Raw genomic sequence first — 21072 nt, 5'->3', positions numbered from 1 at the left:
CTCTTTTTCTTTTCTTTGGTGTTCATTCTCTCTTGAGTGGTTTTTGGCTATCTCAGCTCCCTGAGATGGCTGCCTGCGTGACTGTATGGATGGGAGGGGACTGCATTGACTTACAAAGCAGTAAAACTGCACCCCGAGACTCTTTTCCTTTTGTGCTATTTAATTAATAAACACTACCGATTATTGCAAAAACATTAAAAAGTATTATAAAACTACATGCTTGATATATTGTGCTACAGAATCTCTATATTCCTATGTCTGTTTTCCCTGTTTTGATTGTAGGCACAGTTATTTAAACATGGCAAAAGAGAAGATTGTTTACCATATGGTAAGTTTGTAATGTCTTGATTTCTGTTTTTATAGCCATTCCAATAAAAAAGGGAAAGGAAGATTAAACTAATAACAAGTGGTTGCTGTAAAGAGTGAAATCAACAGGGGAGTTATAAAGCATGCAAAATGAGGGGAAAAAAAGAAGAGATGACAGTGAGGGAGGACCAGCCACCACTGGGGAATGTTATGTTGGAACAGCTCATCAAAGAATTTGGCAGGTTGTCACATTTGCCATTGCTATAATACAAAAGCTGAACACAGAATATATAAACTATAAGACGTGCAAAATTTTTTAAAAAATGCATTAGAACATAAACTAGTTTTATACATATTGCAGCTGAAAAGTTTGCAGAAAATCTTCAAGTTTTAACATGAGCAAGATTTTGGAAAACCCAGGTTTAAAGAATCTGCTGTGTACAGGACCAGGCTGGAATCGTGTAGTGATACTATTGAGAAAAAAATTTTAGTGAAAAGAGATTATAATGGATGCAGTTAAGGATAGACAGGTACCCAAAAGGAGAGCACAGAAGTTCTGAACAGTGTAGCTGCATGTTTGAGTTTATATTAATCTCATGGTGAATCCTGGAATATGGTCAGAACTGACTGCAAAATACTAGCTTGTTTTTTACTGATGGCTAATTACAAAACACTACAAAAGACCTTGTCAGTTTTGTGGAGCTTATCAAAACACCAGCAGTGCTATTCATAGGAATCAAGCAATGATGTAAACTCACTTTAGAATGCTTATGATTTTACTTAATGGTATTTATTTTGTCTTCCAAGAAGAAACTTCGTAGATCTAGTGCTGGAAATGTTTTTATTCTCCCATCTACTAAGTCTGAGATGCAGATACTTCCATACAAAATGCCTGAGATATGGGTAAAGATGGAGATAAGATAGTGAAGCCAAACAGAATGGAATGACATATGTGCTGTACAACTGGTCAGGAACGAATAGAAAATACTGAAGAATGTCATCGCATAGAAATGGCAGACAGCACTGGGGAAACTTAAAGAGGAATAAAACTGCCGGATAAGCAGAAAAATAAACGGGCTAGATAAAATATGATATAACACAAAATTATGTAATGTAAAAAGTACAACTGTACAAGACAATAGTCATAATCGATATGAAAAGAAGATACTTGGCTCACAACATTAACCTTGCTGGTAAAATTAGATGTTTTGGCCTATGGCATATAGAAAGAATATTAAGTAGTTATGAGTCTGGTAATAAGAGAAAAATCAGGGGCATACCGATGAATAAATCTACTATTGAAAAGAGAGAATGCTTACAAATAAGAAGCAAATATTCATAAAGAAACTATTGGGTATAAGAAAATGTGAGACACAAAAAATATTAAAGAATTTTAATTTTTACAGGTTATAACAAATCTGAGGATCAAATATGAAAAAATAGATAAATGTCAAAGGAAGATACTGTTTGAAATCTTTTGCAACATAGAACTTGTTTTAAAAATGAGCGCTAGTTCTGAAGCCATTTGCATGGGTCTGGAGATATTTTAGTGATTCAAGAGTTGGCAGGACTTGGAAGAGGCTTATATTTATATATTCTTAATTTTTTTTCTATCTGTGAATGTTGATGTTGCTGCAGTCTCTTCTTCCTAAACTCTTAGTCTGTCTAGCTTTACAACTGCAAAAAAATCCAGGTTGCCGGAAGGTATTGAAGTAATATTCATTACTGGCTTTACCCTTTTGTCTGAATGTATTATTTTATTAATATTTTAGTACGTCAGAGTAAATAATAAGCCTTTTTAAAACCTGAGATTTTTGAGTCACATCCTACAGTTTCTCAGATTTTGAAATAATTGTTATACCTTTGATCTCTTAATATTTTGAAAACCCTGATTCGAGACTGTAGTAAGAGATTGCAGAGTATTTTGCCAGTATGATTCCATATTTGCAGTGTTTATAGCAAGAATGGTACGTCCTTCAGAGCCCAAGTTGTTATTCTCTATTAACTAATGATCAGCCTTCAAAATAGTCGTTAATTGTTTCAGGCAAAAGGACTATTTTATTTGCAACAGGAATGTGTTCCTTGTGAAAATTTTGAATTCTGGAACCTTATATTCATTAATCTAAGATTCTTCTTTCGTCTGTGTTTTTTTTACTTTGCTGGACAAATAACTTTGTTACCTTTGATGTGCCCAAATGAAAGGTTTTGCTGCCGATTGTTTACACATACACAGTATTTCTCATGTCTAAATGTTTATGGACATTAGTTGTCATAAAAATTTCTGTTCCAGAGGAGTTAAGTTGATGCTGCTTGAAAATAATGAATGAGGAAAGGGAACGCTTTCTTAGTATGCAGAAACTGGCTGCAGAGTAAATGAATTAGATTTTCTGACTCCTGGTTCTGTTAGACTACTGAAAGTTCTTAGACCCTGAAAGATACTTGAATGTGTTACTTCCACTGAGAATTAGAGGCATAAATACTCTCAGATTCATTATAAGTTTCATAGTCAAAAGTAATCCTTAAAGCAATCCTTCCTGTTTGGTAGGTGAAGGGTATTACCACTATTTGACCTGTGTCAAAGCTACTACAAAATAGGTAATAAGACTAAATCTAAATCTTCTAAAAAACTTTTAAAACTTTACAAATTTTTCTTACTGAAATTTTTTTAAAACCAGTTTTTCTAGCATGTGTATTTTCTTTTACAGCTGCTACGGTACTTGAGTGTCTTGATAACTGCAAGCTGTCAGAAAGTAATCAGATGGTTCTTCGCAAGCTAGGGATGAAACTTGTTCAACGACTTGGCCTGACATTTGTGAAACCGAAGGTAGCAAAATGGAGGTTAGTTTAAAGCTGAAACAGTTTTTTAAAAAAATAAATCCAAAAGCACTCAAAAAACTCAGAAATACTTAAATACATACATTTGACTACTGGCCTTCTGCCCTCCTAATCTCCCCTAAAAGAGAAAGAAAGAAATCCCCATGTTATGGGGATGAACACATTCTTCATTTGCTCTATTTGGAAAAAGTAGATATCTTCTACTGTATTTAGTTTCCTGTAATTTTTTTCAGTTTTGGTATAGTAAACTAGTGCTGTGACAAGCCAAATCTTTTGACTTTTCACGTAGCACGTTACACAAGCAGAAGCCTGTTCCTATATAATGCATAATTTGGTAAAGATGGGAAGACAGTGACCTTTGTTACTGCGGTTGATTTAGTACAATTTTGTAAGAGTCAGCATAACTTTTTCCATTACATAGTTCTACCCTGATTCGATAGAAAGTTCACAGGGGAAAAGTGGTTTGCAATCCCAATTTCATTTTGCATATTAGTCAGGTTTTGGTGTCTGGTCTTACTTATTGCCAGAGGGCAAACTCTTTTTTAGATTTCTCGCACTGATATTTTAAAATTGCAGGCTCCCTTGGTGACTATTTTTGTTGTATTTCTTTTACCAACTTTTGAGAACGTCCTTAGGCATAGAAAATTCTTTTTAGGTGGAGAGTGTACCTTGCCCAATGGCAAAAGTCAGTTTAGCATGTAAAGTATGTCTTTTGTAAGTATGTATCTACACCACAGGCTAAATATCTGAGTACAGCTTGGTCAGAAAGTACTAAGCTAGCTTTAACATTTAAAAAACAAATTTTAATAAGTTGATTTTATTAATCTATTTTTTTTTAGGTTTGGGGGAGGTTTTTAGGGCATGGGAATTTTGCCTCCCTTTATTGTCGGCAATGGAAAGTAGGTTATACTAAAGCAGGAAAGGGAGAGATAATGAAAAGGAACCATTTAAATAGTCTTGCTCTTCTCACCTTGGAAAAGAGACAACTGGGTCAGGAGAAAGGAGAATGGGATGCTTTTCTCTTTCTTTTAAAGCAACCACTAAATAACTGGAGAGCTACTGGGAGGTGTAGTAACTTGACAAGCAGGCTTTATGACGATATGTACCCATTTCAGTTGGAATTTAGACACAGTTAATATATTTTTCTGATTTGTTTCTTGTGCAGATACCAGCGTGGCTGTCGATCTCTGGCTGCCAATCTGCAAGCTCAAGGTTCAGTTGTGCAGAATCAAATGATAACAGTTGCTGCTAACGAAGCTGATGATGAAGAGGAATATGACATTCCAGGAGAGATTGAAAATGTTGTAGGTGTGTTAAAACTGGACAGAAATTATTGTTATGCCTGCAAATTAAACATATATTGGAAAACAACCTGCTTAGGGCTAAGAAAGTCATGTGGGTATCTGTGCTAATGTGAACAATTGGAAAGACTGTAAAATTTCAGTCTACGCAACTGAATAAAATCTACTATATTTTTGTCAAATGATTTGGATTTCAGCATATCAAGCAGAAACTCAATACTGTAGCATTTGTTGTGGAGTTGGGGGGTGGAGTTATTGAAATACATTTTGCCTATTTTATCCAGTAATATGAAAGAGATCTCTTGAACCTTTCACAGATAGAATGATGAATTGAAATTCATAATGAAAAACAAAACAAAAAATTGTGTTACTTGAAAGCTAAAGAATTATGGTTGAAATTTTTAAGTTGTGGTAGTATCACAGGAACAGCATTTTTTTTATTAGTATGCAGTCATACAGCAGGTCCTCTGCTAGCTTGCTGATGGTTATGCTGTAAATAAATAAGCAAAAATTGCATCAGAAGACTTTTATAACAGAATAATCTAATGAACCACTGAAAAAAACCACCATAACCTCCATTTTGAATCTTCCATAGTACTTAAAATTTCAACCCAAATTTTCTCTTTTAGAAAATGATTTTGACATCTTTCTTATTTCTTTGATTTCAAGTCATACTCTGTGACAAATAGAAGACATTTAGATACAAATATTTTTATTTAAACTAAGAGGTGGTTTTCTTAAGAGGAAAATGAATTTTGAACATTTTATCTGCAGAGCAATTGTTGGTTGGACTGAAAGACAAAGACACTATTGTCAGGTGGTCTGCAGCAAAAGGGTAGGTTTCTTATGGTTACTCTAAACTAATAAACGAAACAACATAGAAATACAGTCTGATATAATCCATGATTGATAATTTGTGTGTATTGTCAATATTCACAGTTACTTCAAATGGCTTTAGTACAGCTCATGGTATAAAGCCATGTTTGTATCTTTTTCTGATCTGAAATGGAGCTAGTCTTCAGGAAAAATTCAGATAGGTTTGGAAATAAACATTCTGCATAAGACTTGATTTAAAGTGTGTAAAGTAGCATTTCTTAAAAATGTGTTCTTCTCTTCCACTTTAAAAAAATGTATTTCTGTTGTAAGTTCGCTACTGTGTAGCTTTTGCTTCAAATTTGAGACTCTTGCTTTAGGGTAATGGTGTTAGGGTAGTGCATTGTCATCTTGAAATCTGTAATCTTATTGTAAGTTTCCAGCAACTAAATTTTTTATAGGAGTTATTCATCAAATGTAGTACTAATGAATCACTGTATGCTTTTTTTTTTCCTTTTAACTTCTGTAGAATTGGTAGAATAACTGGAAGACTTCCAAAAGAATTAGCAGATGACGTGATTGGGTCTCTGTTGGACTGTTTTAGGTAAAAATCTTATTTCATGCTTTGCATGCATCTGAAACATGTCTGCTTATGAAACAGGAGGACAACAGTTAGGAAAACAGATCTAAAAATCTGTAAATTTTGTTGCCCTTCTCCCAGATTTCCAAATCTTCTAAGGCACGGATATGCTGAGGGTGTTCAATAAAGAAATTATTCCTAATCCTTCATCTCGACCCCATTCTAAAGTTCAGAAAAATAAAAGTAAAAAATGCTCATTAACTTGCTGCTTTAAAACTTCCTGGTGTACTCGTGTCTTGAGTGTTGTGTGCATCTTCAGAATTACAGTAGAACTGGAAATGGTATTCAAAAGGGTTCTGAGCATCACCAGAGATAAGAAATGGGGTATAATAGAGGTTTATGAAATCATGAATGGGATGGAGATGATTGCTCTTTAGATTATACATTATTGAATGCAAACTAAAGTATCAGGTGGCAGGTTTGGCTGTGGTTATTCACACAGCACATAGTTAAACTGTAAAAACCTCTTGTCGAAGGATGTTGTGGATGCTGACAGTTTCTGCAGACTTGTCCATGATCTGCTGGAGTCTGGAAAGTGTTGCAATATGCTTGTTCTTGTACTATACTTAAGGCATATACTGTTGGCCATGTCAGAGAGGCGCTTGGGCATGTAGTTGCTAGGATGTCTTTGATGCGCTTTATTGTTGGATGTCTTGTTTCTGCATCAGTGTAGAGGATGTAGAGGGCTAAGTTATTAAACAAGTATCATATACTTTTTTTTTTTTAATTTCAAATTGCTCACCAGGTCTACATTGAGTAATTGAGCTTTAAGATCTAAACTGGTATTTTAGAGTAGGCTAATAACAAAAAGAGTTTCTTTGTTGACAAAAAATATTGGCAATGTTCAGTTTGTCACTCAGATGTACTCAGTTTTAAAAAATCTTCTCATATTGGTTGTGAGTACAAATTAAAAATACCAGGTCAAAGGATAACACATTTAAAAAAGGTATAAACTCTTAAGAACTTGCAAAGAAAGTATCTACTTAGGTGATACTTCCACTGTGTTACTGTGATTAATTTAAGAGGTGCTGATGATCTCAATTATCCCTGGAGCTTCAAAGACCTGTACTCACTGTGTTTTCTTTCTCTGTTTTTCAAGTCATAGGGATGAGTAATCCAACTAGTAATTGTGTGACCTGCTTTCTTCAGAAGCACCTGGGAACAAATGTTGACAAGGACAAAGGGAATCTCTTCTATATTCTTTGCACTAAATATCTAGTGACCAGAATAAAAATGAGTCAGTTGCTAGTCAGAGGCACTTTGTTATACCTCTTGCGATAAGAAGAATGGATTTCTTATATGTAGATAGATTAAAAGAGAAGAGAAAGGGAAGAAATAAGTGATCGTTTTTCACAATGTAGTGAGATTATCAGCACAGTCCCGCAGGGGTCTGTATAAGCCCTGTGCCGTTCAGTATACTTATAAAGGATCCTGGAAAAAAGGTGAACAATGGAGTGATGAAATCATTTGATGATTTAAAGTTAGCTAATGCGGTGAAAACTAAAGATGACAGAAAAGAAAATATTATATAAACCTAAGTTAAGTAACTAGACAGTAAATAGCATATGAAATATAATGTCTAATGAATACAAACTAATGCACTTAGGGGAAAAATGCAGCTAGCTGTAAAACAGTTATTACTAGTTAGGAAAGAGATCTTGAAGTCGCTAATAGTTCTGTCAGAATGTCAGTGGAGTGCTCAGCAGCTGTCAGAAAAAGAAGGCAAATGGAACGCTAGATGTTATTAGGAAAGGAAGAGAAAACAAAACTGAATCACTGAGAAGTGATTTAACTGATGGGGATTCTTCCAAGTGGAAAGAAAAAGTAGAGGGATATAATGGAGGTATATAAAATCATAGATATGGAAGAAAGAGGGAAAGCAAGTAATTGTTTACTATTCACTCTTTCTCATAATGCAAGAACTGGGAAGCATCAGGAAGTACATTTTCACACAATTATAATTAAACTGTGGAAGTCATTGCCACAGGATGTTATGGAAGCCAGAATTGTAAAGGGAGTTCAAAAAGAGATTATATAAATTAATGGAAAAGAGTCCCATCAGAGCGTATTAAATATGACATTTTTGCTGCAACCCCTGGCTTGGGAAGTCTCTGCACTGCTGCTTGCCAAAGCTAGGAGGAGGCTAATAAGGGAATGATCCTTTATGCTTTGTCTTTGGCTAAGCATCTGCTATTGGTCAATGTCAGAGACAGGATACTGGGTGAGAGGATGGGAGAGAGGAGGCTTTGATAGGACCTAGTCTGTTCAACGTTTCATTCTTAGATTCCTGTTCCTAGTTTAATACACAGTGAACTTTTTGCATGTTTAGCAATCATGCAGCCTTTCCCCTTTTCACTCCTTTATCTGCCAGTCCATCAAAAATTGTGTCCTATTTTTGATGTTTTTGTGTTCACTACAAGTTGCTTTGTTTAATGTTTTTAAAGGTGGATAAACACCACTGTTTGCTCACTGTATAAGCTCATATAGTGTGTTCCAGTATATTTATTGGAAACTATCACTTGAACCTCTTTTGCTAGTTGAGGACTGTGTTTGGCACTAAATTCATTAGTTATTTTGGGTATGTTCTGTAAATCTGCATCTTTTGCCACTGTACTAGAAAGTTGTTTTCCTTTTCTGGATGAGTTTCAGGTATTGGACTCTTGTATTGAGGTTACATTTATATTGATAAATGGGGTTTTTTGCTTATTTGATCATGTTTACAGCAGTATTTATGCTGCACAAAATGGGAAAGAAAACATGTTCAACTTGTCATTTTTATATTTTAGAAGTCTAACAGGATTAATTAGACAATAAACATGTACTAGTTTGGATTATGTGTCTTTTAAAATGTTAGGAATTCACCATGAAAAAGGAAATCCAAAAAGAGAAGGCTAATCGTAACAAAACTTGTCTTTGTTCTGAAATTAGTTTCCAGGAAACAGACAATGCATGGCATGGTGGATGCCTGGCTCTGGCTGAATTAGGCAGAAGAGGATTGTTACTCCCTTCACGAATTTCAGATGGTGAGTTGTTGCTGAATGTTAGTAAGTTCATGAATTAACAGTTTATAGTATTAGAGATTGAATGTGTGGCAATAGACTGGAATTTCCTGATGTGAGTGTGCTGAAAAATGACTATAGTATTGAATTCTAGAATAAAAAATATACCTATAAGGATATTTAAGGTACCTTTGTCAAAAGCATTGTCTTGGATGTGCCTTTTTTATACTTAATAAATTTTTCTTTCCAAAATGAAATTAGTTTCTCGGGGTTTTCTTTTTGGTTCCTCCCTCCCATGTTTCTTTGTACAGTTGTATAAAAATATTTCTGTATGTCTCTATATTGTGTCACTGTCATTATTTAAATAGACTATATTAAATAATTGATGACTAACTTGCACTTTAAAGCTAGTAGCTTATGCTGTTTGTTTCTGATTAAATTTCAGAGGCCAATTTTATGTAATTGATACATGAACTGTTTAAGTTTTTCCTGGGTTTTTGAAATATAAGGATGGAAAGAGAAATAACAGGGCAGAGGAATTGTTTGTGTGTTCTGTATGTATCAACATACACTGAAGTACAGAGATATTAATGTGAAAGTGGTAGTTCTCTGTTTTGTCAATTTTTTTATAGGGTTGAAATAACAAGAGCATAACATAGTAGTACACATCCACTATTGGGCACTTTTACAGCAATATCTTGGGCTAGATGGTTCTTTTGATCTCATCTGGTAGTCCTGTGTTGAACAGAGAAGTTGAACGCTAATTTTCAAAAAGGTTTCAAAACTGGTGTTTCATACTAGTAAGTGAGGTTGCCAAATCTTTTCTATTCTGAAAATCTGTTGACTTGCTCTAGAAGAGACTGTAAAATATGGTATTTAATACAGTTTATTATTCTGTCTCCATGAAAAGAGTTCATGTCTGATATAGTATCTGTTTTGCATGTGAAAATTTTTGTGCAGCTGGCCTTCAGTTGATTTCCCTTTTCTAATTACTTTTGTCCATGTATGATAAAGATGAAACAGTTAATCCCCCCCCCCCCCCAACTTTAGGAATAGGAAGTCATCCAAAGGTAAGCCTCTATTTTAGTTCTAACAAAACCAAAAGTGAAGAGCTCTGTCAGGGAATCAGGATAGCCTCATGTAATAGAACTTTTTTATCTAAACGGGAAGTTTCATGCAAGTTTGATATTGTATAGGACTGCAAAAGACATGAGTGAATCCTAGCTCTGCCAGTGATTTGACCTGTGCTGTGAAACCATCTCTCAACTTTTTAGGTCGAGTTTTTGTATATGTAGAATGGGGATGATAGTTGTATCCTTCATAGCCTTCTTTTTCTGCAGAGGTGCAGTGAAAATATATTGCTGCCTGTGAAGGTGATTTTAATATACATAGGTTTGTATGCAAATTTTTAATTTGTCAGATTGCATAAGATGTAGCCTTCTATTACTGAGGTGGAAGAATATAAAGTTAAGATAGGAGAGGAGGGGGAGGAGAGAACGCAGTTATGGTGGCAAGGTCTTTCTGGGAAAGAGAGAGGCATAAAAGTCTAAGGAAGAATGATTTTATAGGAATTGGAAGTTTCTTAATAAAACACTGCTAAGAATTCCAGCAGTTGTTATATAAAAAGATGGGTAAGAAACGTAATCGGAGACTATCTTGACTAAACTGCAACTCCTTTGCAAGAATGAGTTATACAGAAGGCAGAAAGGTATGCTATTGTGAAGGATGAGTAAAAGAGGATAGTCTGAATTTGTAGGGATAGAATTTGGAAAGACTTGGACATAAAATGGCATGCAGCTAGTGAAGAATATAACTGGTAATGACAAATCATGTTATATCTTCATCAGATCAAACCTTTATTATCGTTGAGCAGATCTAGGCTGCAGAATAGCCATTGATATTGTCCCTTCTCTGTGGGTGTGGTTTTTTTTTTCCTTTTGCTTTAATGGACTTGTTTTCCATTTGAATTAATTTGAAAAAATAATTATACTGCATGCAGTATATTCTAGTTTAATTTGCAAATCTGCCTTGTTCAATTTTGCTTTACATAAGTTATCCAATCCAAATTCAAAGTTGATTATAATAATTTGGAGAAAGACAAAGGAATGAATTTCAGAAGTTGGAAGAAAAGCTAACACAGTGATGTTAAGAGGAACTGTGTTGTACTTTGAAAGACAGACTTATGTTCAAATTGTCAACAGAATGATTTAAGAAATTAGGACAAGTGCAAAGTAGTATTCCTAGTTAGGAATAAGTAACTACAAGATATAGGGAGTCACTTGTAGGCCGCAGTTATACAGGAAAGGACTTAAGAGTTCATATGGGTCATCCCCATCAACCAACAATTTTATTTAGCTCAGTATAACAAGATGGTGAAAAAGAGATCGTAAACAGAGTGTGGTAATCCTTCCATCTCACTTGATACTAAAATTATGACACATAGGGTACTCAGGACATCAAACTTAAAAGTTTATTTAAAGAAAGCTAGCTTTAGGAATCCTGAGAAGAACAGAAAATAAGACTGACAGGGAAAGACTGAAAGAACTAAGGTTATTTCGTTGAGAGAAGACAAAACTGAAAGCTTATTCTCTTCCTCTTAAAAGAAAACCTTCACTTTTGACAACTATTTTCCATGATCAGAACAAGACTACAGGAAATGGGTATAAATTGCAGCAAGAGAATAATTAGATAAACTTTAGGACTGATTTTCTTACTCGAAAGGAACTGGAGTCCTACAATATTTTGTTTGTGGACATTGAGTTAGAAGGATTTCTGTTAGGAAGGACAGAAATCAAGTTGTGGAGAGCTGTTTGAGTACTTTTAGTCTTCATGGTTCTGTTCAGCCTGTTTTTGTTTAATTTGAGGAATGGAGATGAGGTAGACTTCACCACTGGAGCTTGTTTTTAAGAACAGTATTTGTATAGAGATGAATTCAAGAATAAAGACTCGAATTGTATGGAAAACCACCAAAAAGTTTGTCCTTGTTGACTTAAAGCAATTCAAATTAACAATAAAAGAGATGCATGAGATTTTTTTACAATGAGGGAAACTACAAAACTTTCTGCTTCCAGAGATTAGTGAGGCAAATAGTTTAATGTAGTTTAAAAACCAGCTGCGGTGACACTAGACTCTATAATTTCATGTTTGGAAGTTATAGATTTAGTAGCATATGTCCCTAAACTTGAAGCTTTAAACTTGGGCTAGAAAGCAGCTCTTTCTCCTTGTTTCCTCATGTACTGATGTATACAACTTGATACCTCATACTTTCTTACTGCCTTGCAGTTGTAATTTAATTGGATTTTTTTCTGTTACCATATTCCCTTTGTTCAAACTCAGATGGATACTCTTGTCTTTTGATAACCTAGGAAAAGCTTTTCTCTATGAAAGATTAAATTAAAGATCAATGTTGTTACTCTTTTTTTTTGTTTCTCAGCTCAGAAACTTTATCCCTGTAATTTAGTGTGTAATGGTAAACTTCTTGCAATGCTCTGGCTGAGCTGTTAGCTCAAAACACCATAGCACAAAAAATTAGAAAAAAAAATCTGGGAACTCTACATTGTATTGAATGTAGCTCTGCTTCCTTACTATACATATCCTTATACCTACTAGTAATGTTTAGGCAGCTGAGGATGTCTCTTACCTGAATAATGAATCAATGAGAAATGCATACTCATAGTTTTAAGTGAATGATACTTAGTCGGGGTTTGCTTTACTTAGACTGATAGTGCATACTGTGCAAATTTACACAGGGTGTTTATACAGTGGAACAGCCTTATTTTAGTTAAACTTTTGTAGAAGTTTTGATAAGCTGGACAGCAGCTTTAAGGCAGAGGGAATTCTGAGGTTTCTAATATGGAGCTAAAGTACGGATGAATTAGTCTGCAGTGAACTTCCTTCACTGAAGGAAGCTCCTTTTTTAGAGTTGATTGGTATTCCATGCCAAATTCGACTTGCAAACTGAAAATTTAGCTTGCAATTTCTTTGCTAATTTTTCTTTAAAATACATGTTACAGATAGTGTAGTGAATGTATTTGTGTTCATTAATGACTTTCCGTATATTTTAAGTACAGGTCACAGATTTATTTGAAAAGTTCCAAGTTTATATACACAGTTTTAGAAACAGAAAATAGTTTTAGGATGTATGTAGAAGCATGTTGAAACTGATAATTAGCGATACATGTGTATCGAAATAAGACCTTCACCAGGAGAGTTTGCCTCATTGGAGTTTGAAGGTGGCCCAGTGTCTGTCTAACCTCAGAGGATTAGGCACTTAATTTGTTTAGATCTTCAAATTTTCAGTATTGTTTTCATAGTGATTCAACTAAAGGTGAACATAAACTGCATTTATTAAATTGGTGCAGGGTTTCTTTGGTTTAACTTGAATCTTGTTCTTAGTCGACATAAGAAAAGCTTGCTTATACAAGGTTTGGATTAGTTTGTTTAAACTGGCATCTGCCTCTCAGTAACAAAATTTGGTCTGTTGTTTTGTATTATGGCATAATGGCAAAGTGCATTCATACACAGAACAGTTTCTACAGTAAATTCTAAATAGCCAGGTTTAATCTTAAGCTTATTTAAACTACTGCACAGTGAAATAAAAAGTTTTTCAAAGAAAAAAAACCAACAAAAAAACCCTATTAAATGAAATTAAGCCTGAAAAAGACTATGACAGTATGTTATTGAACAATATTGTTTCTAGAGATTAAACAACTTTTAAGAAAAGTAGTTGTAAAAGTTATTTTACATCAATACAATTGCAAAAAACCTTAAAGATTCATCTAATGTACTTTGGCTTTAGTAACGAATGCAAAAATTCACTCATCAAAATCTGAGCTTATACAAGGGAAAGTTCAGTTACTTAAAAATATTAATATAAAAATATGAACATTATTTACATGGGAGAGATTGAATGTATCTTGTCAGGGACCAAACCCAATAAGAAACGGTTTGCAGAAATTGTACGATGTTGCTGGTAACTAGCTTCTATGACCAGAAACTCTTTGGAAAGTGAAGTATTAAGATACTCTTGTTCTCTTCCTTAAAGTGAAGACTCTGCTACAGTCATTTGGCCTTACTCTTTTAGTGCCTTGGTGTGATTTTGCTGATTCTTTTTGACTTGTCCTTTTTTGTCCTTTTACTTTTTGATTGCACTGAGTATCCTGAGTATCAGAAGAATTAAGAGTAGCTTCTGTACATGAAACATTACTGTCCTGAGGACTCTGCCCTTCGTTGTCCATTCTAACTTTGTTTGGGCTATATGCAGCCAGTTGACAGAGAGCTACAGCTGCTGTTTGTTTTTGTTCATCACAGTTGTCAATTATTCTTAAGTCTTGAGCTTCATTACGGGGAGCTGTGAAAGATTTGTCACAGGCACTGTTAGTAGGGTTCTTGGGGTTACATGCATCTGCTCCAGAGGTTTCGTTTTCAGTGTTTGGAGAAGTAGCAGCACCATTATCGTGAGATGGACTGTGGAATGATGTTTTCAGGCTTACCGTGTTACAGGAATCTTTTACTGAGAGGTTGAGAGGCATGTCTTGCAATTCCAGAAAGTTCTGACTTTCTGTTTTGGATGTGGTTTTGTATGCATGTTCGTGAATAGGTCCTGTGTTTGTGTCAGCCTTTTTTGAAAGATTGAGGGGAACTATCCCTGTATCTTCTTCCGTGTTGGACAGTGAGCCTTCATTGTTATGGCATTCGTTCTGTGTATGTGAATCTTCATCAGTGACATTAATACTGAAAGAAATGAGGAGAAAAGAGAATTCACTGTCAGTTGCTCTATTAAATTGGGGCTGAGGAAGTGGGCAGGAAGAAGAGGAAAAAAACCTGTCTAGAAGTCTGACAATTTTGTTGTTTCTCCTTTAACTTCCCCAAGTCCCTTTCACCATACACATCACTGTAATACAGGTAATTTACTGAAATGTAGACACATGCATAGTAATGGTATTGGAAATACCTGATATGCTTAAGGAGGATGAGTGGTCTACTCACTGCAGCAACTGTGAGTTGTATGGTGTTTTCCACAGTTAATATAGATCAAGTTATCTCAATGCCGTAAATTTAAATATATTTTAGGGGCATTGCATGAAATGCTTTCATCTATCTTTGTGTGTCCCTAGTAAATCTGACAAGAATTTGCAAAGTGATTTTATTATTTTACCTGGTCGGTGAATCTCCTCTATCTTGCTGTGTCGGCACACTTTGAAGTAGAGTTGGTTGGTCAGTGCTTTTTCTCACAGGTCTGAAAGCTGTGAGGTTTTCTTCTGGTTGATCATACTTGCCAAGCGATGTGGAAGATGACTTGTTAGAGAGGTCGAATAAGCCTTCGCATGCATGGCTTGTCTGAGTGAAGTTGGTTGGGCTAGGTCTGCCAGGAGAGCCTGTTGCCGCACTTCCTGCAAGAGGGCTCATTTTAGCGTTCTCTCTTTCATTTTGGTCATCTTTGGAGTGACTTTTGGCATGCAATAATGTAATTTCTTTTTCATAATCTGCTTGTTTTTTATGTGAACTTAGAGGGTATTGTTGGGATGGGCTTAAAGAAGCTGGATAAAGCAAGGTAGTTTCTTCCATTAGATGAGAATTTTGATCTCTGTTAATACCAGCTACATGTGAAAATCTGTAAAACGGAGGATCTGTTGGCCTACAAAATCCATATGGTATTGGAGGAGTGGAGTGATATTGTTGGAACAATCGATAGTGTTCATACGCTGACGAATTTATGGGTTTTGGAAGTGGCCCAGGATGGGGAAGGAAATGTCTTTGATCTTGTGTGCCATAGACAGACAGAGCAGAGGTTTCACACTCTGAATTGCCTGGAAGCAAGTAAGGCGTGTAGATAGCCAGCCTATGCTCATAAAAATGGGGTGAGTACTCGGGAATCATCGGTTGCATGTAAGGTGAAATGGAACCAAAGCCTTTTGTGGGAGCAACTTTATGTGGAAACTCTGGGAGGAAGGGAGAACCTGCTTTCCATGGGTGACTTGGTGCGTGAAATGCAGACTTTGTGTGAAAAGGTGAACTTTTGTTAGAGAGCGATATAATTTCAGATACTTCACTAGTTTCCGGGCCTTTACTATCTCTGTGTTCTACAGGAACGAAAGCCGAGGGCCTTACAATGCTGTCCAAAAGGGGCTGCATGCCGATAGCACTTTCTGTTGCAGTACTGGCAGGGGTTAATTCCTTCTGAATCGCAGGTTTTTGTCCTTGAATTGCTGTGTTTGTTGCCTGGTTTTGTAATTCAACATTTTCCTTGGCATCTTCTTTTGCAAAAGCATATTGAGGCTTTGAATCGAGATTAGACAGTCCATTTGTGACAGATTTAGAAGAACTTGGCTTGACTGTAGATTCAAGCTGATTGATCTGTTTGGGCTCCAAGGAACTGGTCTTTGGACACTTGATAACGCGATCCTGCTCTGATACTAAAGTGATTGAGTTTTTGCAGAGGCCATACTTCATATGGTTAAAAAGATGGGATTTCTCATTGCAAGTAAAGGGGCACTGAAAGCACTTGTACTTGAATGGCTTTCCTGGTGGTCTTGGGATGTAATGAGGCTTCTTTGGTTTACGTTCTTTGAGGAGACTCATTTTTTTTCCTGCTTTAAACAATTAAATGTAATGGTTCTTTATAAAAACTTTCTTGTGGTTAGCTTTCCTCAGTTTTAGCCTCTTGATGTTTCCAGTTTTTCAGGTTTCTAGAATCCTTCTTCCCAGGTGAAGAGAGGAAGCCAACTCCCGTGGTGTCTCAGGGAAGAGGGGGTGCCGGAAAACAATACCTTTGCAACTGGTAGTGCAGGAACTGTAACACAAGGTTTAAAATTAGCTGTAGTGGAACACTGGAACTCAACACAGAGTAATACATTCTTTTAACTGTATTCCCCCTCATATTACATATGGCGTGTTGTGGGTTTCTTTTTAAACAAAACAAAAATGCTAGATGCCAGACTTGAGATAGACATGCATTAAACTGACATCCTTCCTCACCTAAACATAGTCATAGAAGTGGCCTAATTTTCAGCAGTGCTAGTCACCTGCCACTGCTACTGGCTTGAAAGAGTTTCCTTTGAAAACTGAGGGAACATTCATTCAGAAGATGAAAGTAGAAATCTAGGTGGAGCTGCTGAGAGAGAAGTGGAGGTGGGTAGGATGAGCAGAGGCAGGTCCTGGCAGCAGCTGGATATGGGGCAAGCCTGTCGGGCCGGTTGGGGAGAGGGAGGAGGGAATTTCCTGCTTGGGTGAAATGAGGGTGGAGTGGATTGGTTGCACTTGGGTAGCTGACTTGGCTTTTTCAGAGACTGACCAACCCCCTCTTTTAACTGGCATAGCATTTCCTAACAGCCTAATCTCAATGGATACCTCAAAAGTGGCCAATCTCTCGAAGGACAAAACCACACCAATTTTCTTCCTCTTCCTAATTCAATTAAGAGAAATGAGTACTGCAATATCTGACTAATAGAATCTTCTGCTTGATAAACACATTTCACATTCTTCTGCTGTGTAACACCTTACATATTGCATATCGTTCACGCAGACGCACAAGTGTATTAATTTGGGTAAAAAAGTGTCTGACAGTAATTGATTTATAGGGGAATGATCTATCTGCCTTTCTTCAGAAAAACTAAGGTTGTGGATACTTTATACAGCCTAATGATTTGCTCAGTAGATAAGTCAGGAGGGCTTGTATCAGCTTGTTCCATTATGCTCACTGATTCTGAAGGCGTGAGAAACTCTCAGAGTCAAGTTCTCATGATTTTATAGGATGTGTTATGGCAGAGATCTAAAAAGTGATGATTTCATCATGAACTATAAGCACCATTATCAAAATGATGACTGTTGCAAAACCACGTACTGTATCTATTGTTTTACCCGAAACTACAGGAATACTAATTGTAAGAGTGACTAGATAGCTTGATACATTTTTTTAAAAAAGCTTTTTACATAGAAGTTTAAATTAGTAGCATTAAAATACTAAGTTTATGAAAAGAATTGCTGGTAATTACATGCTATGAGATTTAGCTGAAGTGGAGATGTTTTGCATTTCTTAAATCGGAGATTATTTAATAGAAAATGACATGCAACACATTATGAAAACTGAAGGCAAAGCTACAGAATTGCTGCTTGTTTCATCAGGTATAGTAATTCTAGCGAATTGTATTAAATGTTGTTTCTGATGTCATAGAAATATTAATTTTGTTAAAATGATAATTGTGAAGGTACCTTGAAAAATGCAAAGCTGCTCTGTAAGTAAAAAAAACGATCAAGCTTTTTCTTAAAATTAACAAATGATTAAATGTGTGATAGCCTTAAAAAAAAAAAAGTGTGGAGAAGTAGCTTTTTATTTTTCAGGTTTTAGCAAAGCTTTTTCGGTTGTTTGAGTTAGATACTGATACTGTAACAATGAAAAAAAAATTTGAATTATACAGCAGCATGTTAAAGTCTTGTCATTGGAGTCTGGCTAAGATGGTAGTTCAATAAATTAAAAAAAAAATCATATAGTATCTAAAATTTTTTTAAATAATGATAGCCAGAGCTCTATTGAAAGATTAAGAGTAATCCTTTTACATTTTAAAAAAAAATTTAAAAATTGAGGCATAGGAGAGGAGGTCCAGATAGGGAACTGGTCTTTTTTTCCTGCCTTAAGTGAGCTTGTTGCATTTATTTTTGGCTAATGATGTATAACTAACGTGGACAGTTTGTAATGGACTTGGTCGAGTCAGTTTGTACCTGTTGTTCTTTATATCTTCTTGGAAGTACTTGTACTAATTATTCTTGAAAAAAAGATACTGTTGTCAAAACTCCATTGCATTCTTAGTTGAACCATTTATGATAACAGTCTGAATTTGCATTCAGGTGCAGCACTTATAATAAAGAGATGTTAATTAGATTTTCTTGTTCTGCTAGCTTTCCTTTGCTTAATAATGAAAATTCCTGTGTGTCCTGTTCCCCCCACCCCGACTTTGTACTTGGTATTTAACTTTGATTCAAGTTATTCCTGTTCAACAGAGTATTAACTATTGTTTCTTAATAAGATAAAAATGCATTGTTGCAGTTTTAATGTTAGAAATTTAGAGCATCGGAGCTTCTTTGCCATGTGTACGGCAGAAGAATTACAACAGCTTTTTTTTCTTTAAATTTATTTTGATGGCATGCTCAGCCTGCAGACAGTAGCGCTCCCAGAACCTGCTGCTCTGACTTCAGAGGTGCAGAACGCGTAGCTTCTTTTAAACGGTGTTTACCCTTTTGTAAACTTAGGCTAGTGTCAGCCAGATGAATGTTCTATTTCTCTCTTTTACTATTTAATCTCTTTTTTTCTCGTGGTTTAAAAATGCCAGTAATAAAATATTTCTAAACCCAGACAAGAAGGATAATTTCTCCTCCAGTCTCTTAAGTAAAACACAGGACTGTCTGGCAGAGGTGCATACTTCATAATTAAAAAAAATTTAAAACTATTTGATCCCACACATACAGCTCGAAAATACATTAATGGTTTAAAATAGGTGTAACCAATTAAAACTGCCTCGATATAAATAATGTTAGTTACTTACAGTTGTACAATGTATGTTTTGTGTTACCAAAATTAAAATTTAGCATTAAAAAGAAAAAACAAGTAGGTAGTTGCTTTTTCCTTAAACTTGAATGCCGTAACTTGTGATATCCTTTAAAAATGGGGAAGAAATTCTTCAGTAGCAGGATGATAATTTTCATGTAACTTTTTTTTTAGATTGAGAATTTATTTCCTGTATACCTGATTTTAGAAAAGCAGATAGTTATATATTACTATATTTTTCTTTCTAGTTTCGAAATGTAGTAGTATTATTTATTTATATTTTTATTGAAAACAGGTTATTCAGATAATATTGGTTAAACTTAAGGTTGTCTTAGTTGTTTGTTTCTTGTCAGTAGTGTACCACCTCATGACTTTCTAATCTGTAGCCCTTTCCAACCTGAGACGGATAGCTGCAAGTTTTCTTCCTTCTGTTTTTAAAAGTATGTTGTTGCTACCTCTTTGCGTTTAACATATTAGCAAGTTCAGAAAACATGAATATTGTTTAACATTGAGTGCATGTGTGTATAAATATATAAACAAAAATGTATGTGGGTATAAGTATATACACACATATATGCACATATGTATTCATACACATGCATACACAGGCATATATATGTGCATGTTGTTTTTTAGGTTTTTAAGTAGTCTAAATTGTTTAAGATGCCCAGTTGATCAAAGAGGAAATTTCAAAATGTCGTTTATTACAAGCAGGGATGGTAATTATATTTCTTTTCAGGACACTGCTTTAGCAAACTACGTAACAGTTTGTCATGCACACTCCATTATTATTGCAGTATCCTTTTGGTGATGTTGATCTCTCTGACCAGGAGTACTCACTGGGGTGGAACATTTTGAAGGACATGCTATAATTAAAATATTGTGATGTGGCGTTATTGCATAACTCAAGGACATGCCATTGTCACCTACCTAGAGTGTTGCAAGAACAAGATTTGTGAGTTTTATTCTAGCTGAGATTTTCCAGTGATTAACTACCACTCCCTTCTAAACTTCCAGTTCCTTTAAACTGAAAGATAAAATTTAACGCGACTGTTTGTTAATTAGGAGGAAATATGGGTGAGAAGAGTGGGTTGGAGAGGACTGGGAAGGAAATGTGTGTTGAAGGTATGGACCGAAGAGGGCTGCTTGCTTGTGTGTGAGTGCGCGCGTGTGTCCGTGTGTGTGCGTGCGTGTGAGAGGAAGTACAGAAACCGAGATTAAATAAGTTGGTTAGGCAGCGTGGATGAGAAATAAAAATCTTTGTAAATATTAAGTTAATAATTCAATGTCTTAATACACTTTAATTAACTAGAGAGGGGATAACTCAAAACAATCCAATTTTTCTATGCTACATTCCCAGAAGCTGGAAAAAATAATAAATCAAAACTGGGGTACCTTATTTTCATACAAGCTTTTCAGATTAACCCGACACTACTGTATTCATACAGTACTATTCTTCAGAATAGTTGGCAAACTAAACATAGCAATTTTAAGCAATACAACTTTTTGTCATACTTCAATATAATACATTAATTTCCTGTATGAAAAAAGGTGCTTAAAACACTTTTCATCAACAAGAGTTAATTATTGTAAAATCTTGCAAGAGTTAGTTCTTCTCTCAAACTAAAATATTTCCCT

The 21072-nt window shown here is 35.3% G+C and overlaps 2 protein-coding genes across 2 annotated transcripts in view; one reads left to right on the top strand and one right to left on the bottom strand.

Moving 5' to 3' along the window:
• Window positions 1-282: 282 nt before the first annotated feature.
• The window catches only part of TBCD (tubulin folding cofactor D), a gene marked incomplete at its 5' end in the record, with an annotated part of 110825 nt that continues 90035 nt past the window's right edge, over window positions 283-21072 (top strand). The window contains 6 exons of the mRNA XM_009695624.1: window positions 283-328; window positions 3012-3144; window positions 4307-4449; window positions 5217-5277; window positions 5785-5859; window positions 8824-8918. Coding sequence (XP_009693926.1) covers window positions 283-328; window positions 3012-3144; window positions 4307-4449; window positions 5217-5277; window positions 5785-5859; window positions 8824-8918 — 553 coding nt within the window. The remainder of the gene's footprint in view (window positions 329-3011; window positions 3145-4306; window positions 4450-5216; window positions 5278-5784; window positions 5860-8823; window positions 8919-21072) is intronic.
• ZNF750 (zinc finger protein 750) lies at window positions 13910-16475 on the bottom strand. The gene is made up of 2 exons (XM_009695622.1): window positions 15052-16475; window positions 13910-14627 (listed from the first exon to the last, which is right to left on the bottom strand). The coding sequence occupies exons 1-2, from the start codon at window positions 16473-16475 to the stop codon at window positions 13910-13912; spliced, it is 2142 nt and encodes a 713-aa protein (XP_009693924.1).

Source organism: Cariama cristata, unplaced genomic scaffold, assembly GCF_000690535.1.
Source record: "Cariama cristata isolate BGI_N322 unplaced genomic scaffold, ASM69053v1 scaffold10232, whole genome shotgun sequence".
In the NCBI taxonomy this organism is placed as follows: domain Eukaryota; kingdom Metazoa; phylum Chordata; class Aves; order Cariamiformes; family Cariamidae; genus Cariama; species Cariama cristata.
This window is presented reverse-complemented; position numbering and strand designations above follow the sequence as displayed.

Bases quoted from the DNA above. Each gene is read 5' to 3' on its own strand.
- ZNF750 (XM_009695622.1), bottom strand. From the start codon at position 16,475: ATGAGTCTCCTCAAAGAACGTAAACCAAAGAAGCCTCATTACATCCCA. The intron at 14,628-15,051 runs GTAAAATAATAA...CATTTCTTTCAG, and splicing joins AGAGGAGATTCACCGACCAG to TATTAATGTCACTGATGAAG.